The sequence below is a fragment of the Camelus ferus genome, chromosome 1, assembly GCF_009834535.1.
Source record: "Camelus ferus isolate YT-003-E chromosome 1, BCGSAC_Cfer_1.0, whole genome shotgun sequence".
NCBI lineage: Eukaryota > Metazoa > Chordata > Mammalia > Artiodactyla > Camelidae > Camelus > Camelus ferus.
In genome coordinates, this window is record NC_045696.1 from 66,153,398 (window position 1) to 66,171,593 (window position 18,196).

General features: G+C 38.8%; 1 protein-coding gene across 3 annotated transcripts in view; it reads right to left on the bottom strand.

The window, feature by feature from the left end:
• IL1RAP (interleukin 1 receptor accessory protein) overlaps positions 1-18,196 on the bottom strand; it is a 121,427-nt gene that overhangs the window by 71,640 nt on the left and 31,591 nt on the right. For 2 of the 3 annotated variants that reach the window (XM_006188867.3, XM_014562725.2), the window contains exon 2: positions 7,017-7,081. In XM_006188867.3, the coding sequence (XP_006188929.2) occupies positions 7,017-7,080 (64 nt within the window). In that variant the 5' untranslated portion in view covers position 7,081. Of the gene's footprint in view, positions 1-7,016; positions 7,082-7,462; positions 7,589-18,196 lie in introns of all 3 variants that reach the window. The other variant, XM_032482139.1, reaches the window with a different exon arrangement.

Below are 18,196 nucleotides of genomic sequence, written 5' to 3' on the forward strand. Positions count from 1 at the left end.
TAGTGAAATAAAATGGGGGAGAACTGTTCCAGGAGTGAGTCGCTAATAATCAGATGGTGATGTGGCTCTATGAAGCTCAACTCAAGAGGGCAGAAACAAACGTTCTGGGGGGAAAAATTGCAGAAACAGAGGTGATTCAAAGGCAGAAGAAAGTCTTATAAGCCAGACATTGTCACTTATAACCATGTACATGTCCCCTGCAAAAATAGTGGCTTCTCTCAACTAACACATGTGAAGGAAGAATCAGGTCATTTTTCTAAACATAGAATTAATGCTGTGACACAAGAAGCCTTTCTAGAGAATTTATATCTGCAGAGTCAGAATTAGGCCAATAAACTGCAGTACTCAAACCTCTTCAATACCCACTCCTGGGAAGTATAAGTAACAAACGTCAGTGTCTTTCAAAATACAAATGCAGCTCAAAAAAAAGAAGAGTGAAGATATCTGCTCCCAAGAAGAAGCATTTAAAAGACAACAGGGTGAATGTTATAATGCCAATGACCTTTAGGTCTAAGAATAAAATGGAACTGTATTCTTCACACATTCTCCAAATGTTTGAACTAAATTGCATAGAAACAAAGTGTGTTCAGGATGACCAGCCATGAGCAACAGACACAAGGACTGAATGTCACAAGTACATCCAAGTATGGAATTTTTCAAAAAGCACATTCAAATAATATGAGGCCACTGGAGCCGGCAACAAATTGAATCTTTACCAGAAGCTGAAAGAACCACTGCATAGCATTAAAAATATTATATGTCTCCCTTACACCATATACAAAAATCAACTCAAAATGGATTAAAGACTTAAACATAAGACAATATACAATAGACCTCCTAGAGGAAAACATAGGCAAAACATTATCTGACATACATCTCAAAAATTTTCTCCTAGAAGAAATAAAAGCAAGAATAAACAAATGGGACCTAATGAAACTTACAAGCTTCTGCACAGCAAAGGAAACCAGAAATAAAACAAGAAGAAAACCTACGGAATGGGAGAAAATTTTTGCTAGTGAAACCGACAAAGGCTTGATCTCCAGAATATATAAGCAGCTCATACGACTCAATAAGAAAAAAATAAACAACCCAATCCAAAAATGGGCAGAAGACCTAAACAAGCAATTCTCCAAGGAAGACATACAAATGATCAAAAAGCACATGAAAAAATGCTCAATATCACTAATTATCAGAGAAATGCAAATCAAAACTACAATGAGGTATCACCTCACACCAGTCAGAATGGCCGTCATTCAAAAATCCACAAATGACAAATGCTGGAGAGGCTGTGGAGAAAGGGGAACCCTCCTACACTGCTGGTGGGAATGCAGTTTGGTGCAGCCACTATGGAAAACAGTGTGGAGATTCCTCAAAAGACTAGGAATAGACTTACCATATGACCCAGGAATCCCACTCCTGGGCTTGTATCCAGAAGGAAATCTACTTCAGGATGACACCTGCACCCCAGTGTTCATAGCAGCACTATTTACAATAGCCAAAACATGGAAACAGCCTAAATGTCCATCAACAGGTGACTGGATAAAGAAGAGGTGGTATATTTATACAATGGAATACTACTCAGCCATAAAAACTGACAACATAATGCCATTTGCAGCAACATGGATGCTCCTGGAGAATGTCATTCTAAGTGAAGTAAGCCAGAAAGAGAAAGAAAAATACCATATGAGATCGCTCATATGTGGAATCTAAAAAACAAAAACAAAAACAAACAAACAAACAAAAACAAAGCATAAATAAAGGACAGAAATAGACTCACAGACAGAGAATACAGATTTGTGGTTACCAGGGGGGTGGAGGGTGGGAAGGGATAGACTGGGATTTCAAAATTGTAGAATAGACTACACTGTATAGCACAGGGAAATATACACAAAATGTTACGATAACTCACAGAGAAAAAAATGTGACAATGAGTGTGTATATGTCCATGAATAACTGAAAAATTGTGCTGAACACTGGAATTTGACACAACCTTGTAAAATGATTATAAATCAATAAAAAATGTTAAACAAACAAACAAACAAACAAACAAAATATTATATGTCCTTGTAGAAGACAGACAGAATTTTAAAAAAAGAAAAAAGAATTAGCCATCTATAGCTAAAACACATTAAAGAGAAATAGCCTCTTTCCCTGTAGGGATTCCTGTCCTCCACAATCTTTTCCCAATCTCCCTTTCCAGTTTGGCTTCTAAACACCTTCACACTATCCCTTCAGCTGAACTGCACTATTCTGTTCCCAAATAAGAAATGTATTTTCTCCTAGAAAAGAGCAGTTGTTTTTTGATTGGGAAGTCTTCCTCAATACCTCCCTACAGGACTAGTAACTTCCTCTGCTATCTCATAGCATTTTGTTTGGTATTTATTTTCTGTTCTCTCTCTCTCAGACTTTACTGTAAGATGTTTGCAAAACAAACCTTCCCTTCTGTACCCTGGATTCTGTAATATAAAATAGTCAAACACATAATCTCTAGAATGAAGTGAAGTCATTGTAAGATAAACACTTGCCATTGGAAATAATTTAATTAAATAATCGAAGAGTGCACTTTGTACATGTCCATGATAATAAGACCCATAATGCTTTTTAATAAATAAGCAAGAAGGAAGAATTGGTTGAGGTTTGCTGTTGTTGGTTAGTTGGCTGGATGGTTGTTTTGTTGATGGTGATAGGTTGGTTGTTTTGGTTTGTATGTAAGGGCACAGTGACACAGAGTGATTAAAGAACTTTAATGTCATTAAACAGCTCATAAAGTGAAACGGTCATAACCTGAACCACTGTCTCTTGATTCCTGGTAAGCCACATGTTTTCGCTCATTTATTTTACATAGTGTAATTCACTCTCAATAAGCCACAAGGTTATTTCCACCCTCTGCAAATTTTCTAAAAGCAATGATAAAGAAATCAGGAGAGCTTCCCTCCCTTGCAGAAGAAAGCCCCAAAGGCAGGCAGTGTGGTATAAAGGAAAGAGCTCTGCTTTTGGAATAAAGACAGCCTTCAAAACTCAGCTCTATCAGGCAAGCCATCATGAGTACTGGTAACTGAAGCCACTCCCTGGCTCTTCACTTCCTAAATTATAAAAAGGGATGTAAGAGTCTCTACACTCCACTCCCATCACAGTGTTTTCTGTGACATTAATAATAATGTGTGTGAAATCTAGCCTTGCACCTGGCACATAGTTAACTGTTTGTTGACTTTGAAATAAAAAAGCTGTATTCTAAAGATCTGTGTGTGTGTGTGTGTGTATGTGTGTGTGTGTGAGAAAGGGTGCATGTGTGTGTGCATTTGGAGAAGAGAGTTCATTGCTATCATTTTCAATGTGGCCTGTGCAGAAAATAATTTTGATATGGCAGTATTTTAAAATTCATCATATTATATGTGGCACCATTCTAACTGCCTCCCCAACTTGGAATCACAAGTTCCAAATATTTATTTCTACTCTAAAGACAGCTTTCGCAGTTCAGCTTCTTAGCATGCTGCCAACAAAACACACCGGAAGAGAAATGTGTGACAAGTTGAAGTTTGCTTTTGGGATTCTTGCAAAGAAGAAGGGTTTTGAGTTTAGTACTGGAAACGTTTATTTCCGTAAGAAGCAAAAATGGGAATATTGAGTTTTGAGCTTACATTACAGTGATTTTCCTCCTGGAAAAAAAATCTTTGGGAGGGAGGGGGTGGTGGTAAAAAGAATAAAGATACTTCTTATTTAGAAAATATAGAAATCTATTACTGAGTGAGTCTTTAACAGTTAGCTAAACCCATGCCTCCTTGGATATCAGTTTTTTTTTTCTTAATTATTATATGCTGGTAGAGTCCATGGGGAATGTATTTGGTAAAAATAACACGCATCTTGGGAACTGGGGAGCTAAGAACCAGGTTGAAGTCACAGTTATGTTACATATTAGCTGTATGACTTTGGGTAACTCACTTAACCACTGTGATCTTAATTTCCTTATCCAAAAAAAGGAATTATAACAGCTTGACTGCTCCACAGTTTGGTAGTGAGAATTTAACTGACATAGAATATGTAAAATGCAAAGGGAACTTTATTTCAGCAAAGGAAACTTTATTATCACCACTATAACTACCATATTATGATTATATTATCATGTTATACTTATCTAAGCTTTAATTCCTTAAAAGAAAGCAAATGCTGGCTTTGGATTATTCGCTTGTATCACCACCAGAGATGGAATGCTGCTCCCACATTCTGGAGTGAAGAAGGAAATCACGGTACTGCTACAGAAAGATTATATTCTCAAGTCAGAATTGTGTGACTTGAAGTCCAGTCACTGCCTTTGAGATGCACTGCATGGAACTAAAGCTTTTATGTTGTTATAATTCCTTTTTGAAAATCTGGGGCTTTCCTTGAGAGAAGAGTCCACATGGAGGAGCCCAGACAACAAGACAAGACTCTTACTAATAGCACAGGCATGTACAGAGCTGTAGGGTTTTCAGGCTATTTCTCCTTTGCTCCTCACATCAGTCTTGCGATTCCACTAGCATGGGTACCTGAAGCACAGGAAGAGCCCCACAAAAGAATAACGAGTCCACTGTTGTCTACACTATTGCAAGAGGCACGATGCATGAGAGGTTGGTTGATCCCCAGCATGTGCGTTGATCCCTTTTTTCCTCTCCTCCTGTAGCCCAGAGCCAGTTGCTCCTTTTATTTTTGTCAACAACGCTTCCTTTTTGTTCCTCTCCCTCCAACTAGGAAGTGTATCACTGACATAGACACAATATACCTTTTCATAAGGAAGGCAAATGAATATGGGCCAGATGGGCTGAGGGCATTACAACATGTTTCCTGCTCCCATGGTGACTCAATGGGGCTGGTATGAGAACTTATCTTATTCAAGAAGGCAGCTTCCCCATCAGAATTATGAGTCAGTTCCTGGGTAGAAAGCTTACTTTCCAGCAGCATTTGTGGGGAGTGGGGGGGGGGGGGGGGAAGGGGGGTAATCCTTGGCTGGATTACAGTAAAGTTCATTCAGAAAAGCAATGTTACCAGGACAGATGGGGAGGCATCGACACCCACTAACTTGTGAGACTCCACTGAGCTCTAACAAGAGTGACAAGGGCACTTCTCCCTCTTCCTTCAAGGTGAGGACATAAAACCACAGTGATGAATTACTGGTATAAATCCAAACGAGTTTCATTATAAAACTGGCCAATCTGAGCAACAAAGGATATGAAGAGACATTTTTTTCATTCTCTCTCTCTCTCTCTCTCTGTCAATCTTTACTCCAAGTGTCCAAGTATTTGGGTCACAAAAAAAAATGGACAAGTCCCTGTCCTCAGGTAGCTTAAAAGCAGAGAAATAGGGAGGGATGAAAGAAGGGACAGAGGGAAAGAGAAGAAAGGAAAAAAGGGATAGGACAGGGGGTCAGGGAGGATAAAGAAGAGGAAGAAGGAGAAAGAGAGGAGGAGGAGGAGAGAAAAGAAAGAGTTAATATAAGGTCAAGAAATAAATGAGTGTTATGAAGAAAACTAAAGCAGGATAGAGGAATAGAGGGTGACTGGCAGGGCTCTTTTAGCTAAGATGGTTAAGAAAGGCCTCTGTAAGCCGATAACATTCAAGCATGGAACTAAGTCAACTAAGAACAAATTATAATCAGGGGTTACATTCAGCATATTTTAAAATCAGGGCATCGGGGCGCTGACCAATCAAACGGGACACTCAGTTAAGCGGGACAGATGCTGGTCCAAACAGCCAGGAGAGCCGTACACCAGTGCATCCCAGCTGAGTATCAGCCCTGCTTGTGATACACCCTTTCCTCCGTGAAGCCTCCAAGGGCCGCCAAGATGGGACGTTATCTCCCCTTCCCTCAGCTTTGAGCTACTCTGACCCAGTTTTACCTCCTTTAGTGCTATTTTTGGTTTCCAATAAAATGCCTTAAGTGGCAGAGTGAAGCTGAAACACACCCAGCAAAGATAATCAGGATGGTGGGAGGGCTCAGATCCACGTCACGTGAAGAAGAGTTGAAGGCATACATTGGAGAACATGGTCATGGTTATGACCACTGTCCTAATGTCTCTGAAGGGCTCTCATACAGAAGAGGAATTAAAGCAAAGATAATCAAAGTATGGTCCATAGTCTTCAGGAAAATTATCCATGGGAACCTTTTTAAAATAAAGATGCCTGTTTCCTGCATTAAAATTAGAGAATCATTGGATTCAGTATTTTCTATTTAATCAAGCAGTTGAACCAAAGACATGTATGGATATGACAAAGAGACAAATTTAAGGTATATGTACTAAAAACCTTCTAAGAATTTGATTAGTCCAAAGACATAATGGGCTGCAATTAGATGATCACTAGTTAGAGGCACCGAAGAATGGCCCTGAGCAGCACTTCTAGAGACGAGACAAGACCTGCAAAGATGGGCTTTCAAGTCCCCTGTAACTCTGATTTCATATAATCCGGGTCCATGATAATTGAGTTGGTTATTTAAACTCAATAAAGGGTTTGGCTAGTTCCTTTTATGCTAGTGAAGCAGTATCCAAAATAAAAACAAGCCTAATGCCAGGTTCTTTCTTTCCCATATAGAAGTGGTATAACAAAAACCCTCCATTATCTATTTGTTCTGATGAGGAAGGTATCAAAGCACTGGTACCACCGAGGTACCACTGGCTCTATCACTGGCTTGAGTTTGGAAAACGGAGTTGTGCTACCATCACGGATATTTCTTTTCCCACAGAACCTGAGTAAAGGAAAGAAACAGGATTCTAGTTGGCTTGGATGTACAAGTGGGAGAAAATTCCGATAACTGAACACACCCACCACTGTGCCCAGTGCACTGTGTGCCATGACGACTAGCGATGTCAGTGCTACCTCCCACTACCAAAACTCTACGATTCTGTCAAATCTGTGATTCTGTGCTACCACAGAAGACAGTGGAAATAAACAACATTATGTCCTCTCAACTCCTTTTCAGAAAGAGTTGAGACATCACCCTAGACGCCAACTGCATTTTAATAGATTGTCAAAAGCCATCCACTTACCTGAGGCATCGCTTTGCAGGATCCCATAGAAACAGAGGCTCATTACACACCACAGAAGTCCCATCCTGTCAAGATAAATGCAAAGGTAAGAGAGAGTACGGATTACTCTCAAGTGCTTAAATAATATTAGTGCACATGCATGCTGGCTGTTGACTGGGAACCGTTCTAAGAATTTCACAATATTAAATTTAATTGCCCTAACCAAGGAGTAAGATAGGCTTTAAAAAAAATTCCCCATATTACAGATTAGAAAACTGAGACAAGGGTAAGTAATATACCCAAGATCCTTTGCCTGGAAGTGGTACAGTAATAACAATCATATTCCAGGAGCCTAGCTCTAGAGCTACCTCTTAGTCACTCAACTACAACTGGCTACTTAAAAACTATTCTTTGGATTTTTTGTTCATCAAAGTCGCATTTCTGGAAGATAAGTTTGTTCTTCTTACCCTTCATCACATTCCCTTGGTCTAGTCTCAACTGGAAATATTTTATAATCCAGGCACTCTTCCTTCTTAGTGACCAATAGGAAGTCCAGGAATCCTGAATGCAGGCTTGGTTGGCAGTCCACCACACTGTGAATTAACAGCAAGGGGAAATACACAAGCGTCACACCCCGCTGTGCCCACTCTCCTCTTCTCACTAGACGAGATGAACGATGAGTCCAGTTCCGTGATCTTTAGCCTGGCTGTTGATAACCAGCTGAAACAGCCAACTAACAAGAGTGGTACCCTTATATCTGGCTGTGTGATCTTTAATGCAGAAGGCCTGGAGATTTAACAACTCTGTGAAATATTTATTTCCCTACTACTCTATACATATCTGGCCTTTGATAAAACCTCTGTAGGGTTATAAATACTGAAACCTGGACATGACTGAGAAATTTCATACTCAACACCCCCACAATCTGTCTTGAACACAACCACCATACAAGGGTGCTTAGAGAGGTCCTGGTAACTTGTCCAGACCATATTTCTAACAAGTGACAGAGATGGGATTTATATCCGCATCTGGCTAACTAGTAGTCTATTATCCCAAACACATATACTTTCACAACCACAAGGACCCATTATTCTAAAATGTTCAAAGAGTATTTAATAAATAGGGAGCCCCATTAGTAGCATTTGTAATAGGACGTTTTTAAGAGCACTAAACTGAAACAAAAGGTATAAACTGGTACTGTCCAAGCAATCCATAGCGTGTGGTCACTTTAAAGGACAATGCAAGTTTCCAACACCTGTCATCTCTCTTGACCCCACGTCACCGAAAAGCTCCTGTTCATACTACACTTCTTCTTTAGCATGATTGTACACAATTCATAGGAGAGTTTATTACCTCTTAAACAATCATTTTATTTCAGAAATGAAATGTCTCTTTCTTAACACCACCATTCCCTTCCGATTCTTATACCATTACCTTAGGGAGTTGTTCTCTTGACTATTCATTCATTAATTCAATAAAACTTGCATTCAATGCTTTCTGTTAACAAGTCATTATGAAATAATTGCAAGGGCCTCTGGCAGCAAGATTTAGGGCCCTCTCTAAAGGCACTTCTCCCAGTAGAGGAGATAAACCAAGTGCAAACCACTTCAGCACCATCAGCCTTGAACAATACACATGCAGAGGCATTATAGGATATACAGAGATTGATCAGACAGAAGTTCTAGCACCAAACAGAATCTAGCAGAGACTTAAAATGTGTACAAGAAATAACTGCAATACAACCTGAAGTGATGAAAATAGTCAAAGAAGACCTGATAAGTGTTATTGAAGATTAGCAAAAGAAAGAGATCACTCCGGCTAAGGCAATCAAAGAGGACTGAACACAAGAAAGTAGCTTTTAAATTGAGTAAGAACTGGTTTGGAAATTTAGAATTGAGGCAGAAGGAAAAGCGTAGGGAAAAGAAAGTAGGTGGAAAATAATGCTCAAAGGTAGGGAAGCATAGAACATAAATAAGAAATAGCCTATAAATAATTCAGTTTGACTCAAGCACAGGGCATTAGAAAAAGAACCACAGGAGATTTTGCTGGAAAGCAGGGGGGGTTAGGATCAGAATATGGCAAGGCCTTGAACAGTAGGCTAAGGACTTGGGATTTAATTTAAACAGCAAATAGGGAATTGCTGAAAGCTTCTGGTTAGAAGAATGATATGATCACTGAGTTGTGCCTTATGGAGATCATTCTTCCAGGCACGTATTGGATGGATTACCATTATATTCTGCCTTGAAATCATTTTGGCTCCTGAGTCTGTCATCACAATAATTGTTATCCTCCCCGTTTTGTGTCATCTTAAATTTGATCAACATGCCACCTATGTCTGCATCCAAGTCATTAATAAAGGTAATTAATAATTCTGTATAATCCTTGTCAACAGAGAGCGACTAGACATTTAATTACAAATTCAGGGCACAGACATTTCAGCCCCAGTACTCAGCTATGCTAAAGCACTCTAGCCTCCCAAATTGCTTTTGGCTATTAAAAAAAAAAAAAAAAGCCTCACACCTCTAGATTTTCCCAATTTGCCTGTTTATAAGCTGCTGAATTCCTAAGGCAACACTTAGAAGACATTCTAATTAGTGTGATTGAGAGCCTTAATTGATAATTCCATGAGTAACTGGATTATGCTGGAGGCAGCAAGGAGTCGGGTCACCAAGGTAAAGCTAATCTAATGATAACTTGTGTACAAACACAAGTCTAGGATCAATCTTGCAATGTGATGAATTAGAATAAAGCCGACTGAAAACAAAACGTGATTGTGCAGGCTGGTTTTGACAGACTGAAGGTACCAATAATAGTGGCTGGTCTGCAATCTCTCCCAGAAGACTGGTTCATTTAACATTGCCTTGCATTCAGCCTCAGAATTTTACTATTATTACTAGTAATACATTTTGGTTCTTATTTCTTGCAAGGGGAGGGGCGCTAGGTATTGTCAGAGATGGAGAAACTGTCAGAAGAGCAAAAGAATCTGCCTAATAATGCATGGTTTCTCATGGTCTGAATTACAACCTCGTTTTAGATTATTGTGATGGGGTTTAACAGCCCCGCCCTTGCTTCAAATGACTGGAATCTACATATAATAAATTTCCAGTCAGCCTTACCTGCATTTTCCATTTTATTTACTATATGATCATTGTCACACTTCTCATCTTAGACATTAGTACTTCTCTCATATTTAATGCCAGTTTCCTAGTATAATGCCTATATCATCTAGCAAGAAGTTTCAAACACATACTTAGTTCTACGTAATCAACATAATGTTAATAATGATTGTTATACACCCAACACTTTAACATCTTCCCAGTGTCTGCATTCTCTCGGCTTATTAAAGTTCAAGATTCCCTTACCTCTGAGTCAGCCTTAATCACTAGATTCTTTCACTAGGCCAGCAGCTAACAGGTTGAAACTAGGTTTGTTGCCCCAAGGCTGGTATTATTTCTGAATCATCATTCGCTCAGCCTGCCTTCAGTACAACAGCATTTCACAAGGCCACCAGACTGTTTTCCTCCATCAGTTTCCTAATTCCATGTCCAGCTCCACAATCAGATCACAGTCACTCTTTGAATCCCACCAGCTTGGGTGGGGCTTGACCCTTCAACCTGATGCATATCAACACTGTGTTCCAGGAGCCTGCATTTTGTCCCCCGTAAGGTTTTGCTCCAAGATAGATAAACTTCCTGCAACCATGAAATTGTTACCTGTTTCATTCTTGGCTGACAGATAGCCTTTGCTTTGACCTGCCCACTGAAAATCTGGATGTTAACTTGAAGGCACAAACTCTAGATGGTCATCCCATGCACGGTCAGCCCCACAGCCAGAGCACTTCCTTGAATCCTGATCCCACCTACATACTTCCTTTCCCTTCTCTAACTCATGGATAAAGTCTGAGCAGGACTTGCATGTATGCCCACCCAAGATAAAGCAAACAAGCCTTTGAAGGACATAGGAGAAGTTATAAATCATTCCATTTTACAGAAAATGACATAGCACTCATTAATAAATCAGTTATTTTCATTATCAAACTTTTATCTAGTTTATAGTCTTTTGAACCATAAAAGGATATTTGTGTGGAATATTTCAGAATCCAATATTTACTAATAAACAAAAGTTTCAGCAAAATGACATAGAAGGCTCTGAATCTGGGTGAAATGAAATAAGTAAACTCGACCTTATCTTTCTCTATGAATGTAGCTAAAAACCTGGACAGATGTATGGAGCAACTTTTTGAGAACCCTAAAAAGAAAACAATAGCACATTCTTTTCAAATATACCCAAGACATTTGCCACGAGAAGTTATGTCATTCAGTATAAATCAACCTTAACAAATTTAAAAGAATTGAAAGTATATTCTCTAACCATAGAATTAAACTAGTTATCAGTTAAGTAAATAAATAACAGGAAAGTCTCCAGACACTTAGAAATTAAGGAATATGCTTCTAAATAATCCAGGGGTCAAAGAGAAAGTCTCAAGGGAAATTAGAAAATATTTTGAACTTAATAAAATTGAAAATCCAACATACCAAAAGGTGTGGGATACAGTTAAATCAGTGCTTAGAGGATAGTTTGTTGTACGAAAGGCTTACAATAAAAAGGATGAAAGATCTCAAGAAAATAGTCTAATCTTTCACCTTAAGAACCTACAAAAAGAAAACTAAACTAAGCAAGCAAAATGAAGGAAATAATGAAGAGCAGAGATCAAATTTTAAATCAGAAATACATATATAGATTAAAAAAACAATAAAACCAAAATTAGTTCTTTGAAAAGAACACTAAAATTGCTAAACCTCTAGCTAGGAGAACTAACAAGGAAAAAAAAACACATATCACTAATATCAGGAATAAAATAGGGCACATCACTACCGATCACACAAGCACTAAAACGCTAGTAAAGGGATATTAAAAACTCTAGGCACATAAATTCCACAATTTAGGTGGAATGGATCAATATCTCAAAAACCTCAAATTACCAAGGTTCACCCAAACTTAAACGGACAATCTGAATGATCCTATATTATTAAAAGAAATTGTATTTGCAGTTAGAAATCTCAAAAAAAAAAAAAATGCAGATGGTTTCACTGGTCAACTCTACCAAATATTTAAATTAATAACATCAGTTCTACATAATTCCTTCCAGAAAAAAGAAGAGGACAAAATAGTTTTCACCTCATTTAATGAGATCAATATTACTCTGATTTCAAATCTACCACAGGTAGCACAGGAAAATAAATGTACAGATATCCTACAACCAAGCACAGTTTATCCCAGGAGTTTAAGGCTAATTTCAGTATTTTTAAAGTCCAAAGAGGAAAAAACAAACAAACAAAAATGATCATATCAATTGACACAGGAAGAGTACTTGACAAAATTCAATACCCACTTGTGACAAAAAAATCTCAGCAAACTAAAAGTAGAAGGGAACATTCTCAAAGATCATCTACCAAAAACCTAGAGCTAACACCACATCTAATGTTGAAAGACTGAATACTTTTCCACTAAGATCATGAGCAAGGCAAGGATATTCATTCTCAGTACTATTCAACATCATTCTAGAAGTCTTACCCAGAGCAATAAGGCTATTCACAGATGACATGATTTTCAACATGGAAAATCCTAAGGAATATATATATATATATATCTTTAAATAGAGCTAAATAAGTATGGTTAGCAAGGTTACAGTGCATACAGACAACACATAAAAATTAACCATTGCTACTACAGACTAGCAATGAGCAGTGGGAAACAATCTTCTTTTTAAAATATTGGTAACAATAACTAGAAGAGGAAATAAAATGCCTAGCTAAAAAGCCTAATCAAACGTGTAAAAGCTGTATGCTAAAATTTATAAAACGTTGATAAAGAAGTCAAAGAACCTAAATAAATGGAAATATGTGGTCGGCAGCGCTAGCCATGCCCTAATCCCTGGAATGCACATTCCCTTACTTGGCAAAGGTAATTCACAAGTGTAATTGAGGTGATGGGCCTTAAAATAGGGAGATTATACTGGATTATCCAGATGGGCCTCATCTAACCACATGAGTTCGTAAAAGCAGAGAAATTTCTCTGGCTACAGTCAGAGAGATGCAGCAGAAGGATGAGTCAAAGAAATGAGGAGCAATAGGCCTTTGATGCTTAAAGATAAATGGAGCATAGCAACATGTCTGGAATGCAGGTGGCCTGAGAGAATTGAGGACAACCAGCAGCTGACAATCAGCCAGGAAACAGGAACCTCAAGCCTACAGCCACAGGGCATGAAATTCTGTCAACAACTTTGGAAGAGGGTTCATTCCTTCAGAAAGGAATGGAAACTTGCTGTTATTCTGATCACTTTGATTTTAGCCCTGTAAGGCCCTAAGCAGAGAATTAACTAAACCACATGGTACCTGGACTTCTGAAGATTCACAGAAACTCTGATTTAATAAGTGGATGTTGTTTTCAAGCCATTAAGTTTCTGGTTTTCATTACACTGGCAACCGAAAATAATACAATAGACATACCATACTCATGGACTGTAAGGCTCCACATAGAAAAGATATCAATTCTTCCTCCAGATTACTTGACAGATTTAAAGAAATTTCAGTCAAAAATCCTAACAAGGTCTGTTTATAGATATAGACAAGTCGATCCTAAAATTTATATGGAAAGAAAAGTATCTTAAATATTGAAAACCATTTTGAAAAAGAATAAAGTTGTAGGAATCGCACTACAAATAACCCAGTTTTAAAATGTCAGAAGTCTTAAAGAGACACTTTACCAAAAAGGATATTCAGAAGGCACAGTAACACATGAAAGGATACACCTTTCAGAATAACTAAAGCAAGAAATACTGGCAATACCAAGTGTGGAAGAGAATACAGAACAACTGGAACTCTCCGACTGCTGAGACTGCAAAATGATACAGCCTCTCTGGAAAATCATTTGCCAGTTTCTTAGTAAGTTAAACACACACAACACAGGATCTAGCAATCCCACTTCTAGCTATTTACCCAGGAGAAATGGAAAGTATTCACACAAAAGCCTGTATGTGAATGTGTATAGCAATTCCATTATTAACTGCCAAAAACTAGAAACAATTCAAATGTCCTTCAACAGGGAAATCAATAAACAGACCCTGGTATATCCAAAAAAACCCAGACTGCTTGTCAGCAATACACAGCCATGGGCTGTTAGTAACAACTGGGCAAAGGCATTATGCTGAGTGAAGAAAAAGCCAGCCTCAGTGGGTTACCCGCCATCCAAATCCATTTAAATAACATTTCCAAAATGTCAAAACTAATGTGACAGAGAATAGACCAAGGGCTAGAGGTAATATGAGGGTAACTACAAAGGGACAGTACAAGTGAGTCCCCTGGGAGGCAGAACAGTTCTGTGTCGTGATTGGGGCAGTGACTAAATGAGTCTATCCACGAGTTAAAATTCATAGAGTTGTATTTCCCCCAAATTCATTTCTATTGTATATTAATTTAAAAATATTTTTAAGTGGCATGGTTTTTCTTTTTACAAAGTTCCACAGATGATTTGTGAACACCTTCAGACAGTTTAAATAAATGAAATCTGTTTTAACCCAAATTTGGTTTCTATTTTCAAATTTCTCTTTCAAAAGAACACAGTCCCTTCGTCAAGTACGGAATGTTCCAAAAAAGTCTAGCTGTAGAGGCACATGGAGAGATCAATGAAACTGTTCCAACTTGCCGCACATCAAGCCGGTGTTGCTAACCTCGATACAACAGCAGAGTCAAAGTTCAGACAACATGTGCACACTTCTCTTAGATATTTCCTTCCCCTTTCTTACTGAAGAGCTTCAAAGTGTTTGGAACTCTGAGAGGACATGTACAACACAATATACCACCTGCCACCTTTGGAAACTTGGAATAGAATGCGAGCAGATTGATTTCCTTTTGTTCTTTAATATTTTGAATAGCAAGATGCTCAGCGGGGTGAGTGGGGTGAGGGAGAACTGGAACTAGGTTTTCAGTGAGAAGGAGGTAAAAGTGCATTGAACTTGGGGCTCTAAGTTTGACTGGATGATCCCGGACAGCTTGAGTGAAGAGGGGAGATATTCACCGACAACAGAGCTATAGCCTGGTCACCGTCTTGATGATTAATTTAAAACTGGTGTGATAGGCATTTGTTCAAACTTCTTAATTAGGGCAGGAAGAGTGGCAAGGTACCCTCTCTTCAGTGGGTGGACAATTTGATGACTAGCTGCTCTGTACTTATGGATACTGAGGCTGGAGTCTTGCAGGGGGTGAAAGATACTCATCAGTTTGTTGGGACGTGTGCACTTGATAATTCCTGTAGAGTACTCGGCACTGTCCGGGAACATAAACAGCTCTCAGCAAATTCTAATTATCATTTAGTTCTCATTAAATGAGATAATATATGAGAAACACTTCAGAAATTGTGGAGCAGTACACAAATACGATCTACCATTAATATCACTTACAAACAAGAGCTCAGGTTACTAGGTTCAAATTGACCACTGACCATTGTGCAAAACTTGCTATGCCCTACTTTTCTCACGTACTAGGTCCAAGTTTAGTGCTCTGTTCCCAAAATATTTCTGAAAAGACAGTCACAGCTGTAAGTCTGGCCTCTGGAACTTACAGAAAAGCCAAGATTGTTAGGATACACTCCACAAAGCCACTTGAACTTGGAGAAATCATGGTCCAGAAGGTTTCCCTTCTCTAATTCTCAAATCCCTCATTTTAAAAATGGAAGTAAAAGCCTCTGGGGCAGTTGTACATGAGCCAATGATGTGACACGAGGAAGTCCCAAATTGCAAGGTGCTATGCTAATATAAATTGTCATGACATTGGGTTTTATTGTGAAGTAAGATGCGCTTTTATTGTTTTGTTTGTTTAGATTTTAAAGATTTGAAGGGGTGGAGATCTTAAAGTCAAAAAGTTGTCATGTTATGAATTGCTTAATTCAAACCAGAGCATGGATGACCTTTGGTAACATTGACAGGGAGGGGCAAGAGTGCGGTTTCCAAGGTCTGGTGATGCTCTATTCCTTACTCAGGTGAGTGTTACCTGATGATGCATTTATAAAAATTCGGCAATTTGTACCTTTAATATCTATGTAATTGAGTGTTAACATGTTACATTTCTGTAAAAAACATATGGACAAACTTTTGCTTGATTGAAGTTAAAGGGTGATTTAAAACAACAGGGAGAGGTTAGAGAAAGGTATAGGATAACAATATAACTTTAAATCAAGACAGAATCAACACAGAATGTGACAAGGAGGCATCTCAAGGAGCTTTAGGTTGGGGGAAAATATTTATGATGAATATATCTAACATTCCTTCTAGTTCACTCAGCAAATATCCGTCAAGCTCCGGACACAGTCCGGAAGGGAAGGAGGGCTGGAAACCACTGCTGTTCTCATGGAGCTTGTGGTCCTGAGACATAAATTCCTCAGTCTGGGGAACAGGGCTGCAGAAGCACTTCACAGCAGTGAGGGTGTGCAGGAGGGAGCGGCTCACTGGGGAAATGGGATGTTATTTGAAGTTCAAGTAGAGAATTAGGTGAAATTTAAACTGCCACCAACACAAAACGGTCAAATCACCTTACAGACTAAGACTGAGTCACCTCCACGTTAGGAAATTCATTACTTTTCTCAGCATAGAAAAGCTTCTTAGCCATCTGAGGTTTTCTCCCCTTAAATTTCATGTAACGACATTGCCACTAATAACCTCTCTAATTCAAAGCGATGGTCTGAAGATCACGATCCTGTCTGGGAGGCTCTCTAGAGAAAGACACCGTCTACACACTGTTAGAGAGGCCACAAGGAACAAAACTACAGCCAAGTTTTCATAGATTTCTCCATAAAGACTGCACGCTCTAGCTTCTGAGGACACCGAATTGAATTTTGTTCAAATCAAGAAGTATTTATTGAGCCCCTATTTCATACACTTTAATAGAAACTGTGCAGTATACAAAAATAAACTCACAGTTCTTATAATCATGGGTCTCAGTTTGGGAGCAAAGTCAGACTTATAAAAACAAAATAAATAGAAAGAAAAGCATAGAAAAAAGAACAAGTGAATGGTCAGGGACAGTACAATTATATCAAAGCGCATGATGAAAACTATCATATCCTACGGTGAGCATTCTGCCAAAGGACCATGTGACTAGAGGATTTTAAACACAATGTGTCACATATCTCTTTCTTGAAGACTCCCAATATACCTTCACATTTTAAAGGCTCAGGCAGTCTACCAAGCAAATACTGTGGCTGACTTGTTTTAACCCAGCATTAACCAAAGTTACCTGGCCAGATAACCCTTTTTGATGCATTGTACCTCTTAGGGTTCCACTGGAAATACTGAAATAAACAGTGAGAGCTCTAATGAGGGAAGGGACAGCCTCCAGTCCTAATTCCCAGATCAATTCTCAATCCATCAGATACTGATGCTTTTCAGAATCACCCAACTCTACTTGAGACAGAACCAGGGAAAGCAACGAATCCCAGCCTTCCTCCAGCTTCACCTCCCTCTGCAGCCTTGCCTGGTTCTCTCTTAGCTCAGTGCTGGCTGAAAGTAAACTATGTTTTCTCCGAAAACGCTAGACAGATATCTGTACCTTCTTTAGAGTCCAGAGATAATTTTGTCCTAATCTGTTTTAGTTAGGTTTTTTCCTTTCCCTTTTTTAGGCTAGGACTCCAAGTCTGTGTCCACAGTATAGTCTGAAGCTATTACACAACAAACACGTGTAATTATAGGGCAACTGCTAGGGGGTAGACAGAACATCTCCCTAGGATACAGTCAACCTCTGTCCTAGTTTGCTGTTGGTCACTTTTTAACTGGGAGCCCTTGGATAATTTACTTAACCCCTGTGAACTCTGGTATCGTTATCAGTAAAATGGAATGTCAAATATTACTTCATAGGCTGCGATGAGGATCTCATTAGGTATTTATGAAAGAGCTTCATAAATGGTGAAGTATGATGCAAATATGAAGCGCTGACACTTCTACTTTGCACACATGTTTACATGAGCCCTTGAGATTTTAGCAAAGCTAAAAGAGCCAAGTCTCTTCCAGGGGTGGGTCTTAACTGATATTACTGTGGGTTCTGTGACCCTCACCAAGATCCACTGCCCCAAAGTGGATCTGCCTTCAGAAATCAGACTTGAATGGGTCTAAGCCATCCCCGGTCTCACACACCTTCAGTTGTCCTTTCACA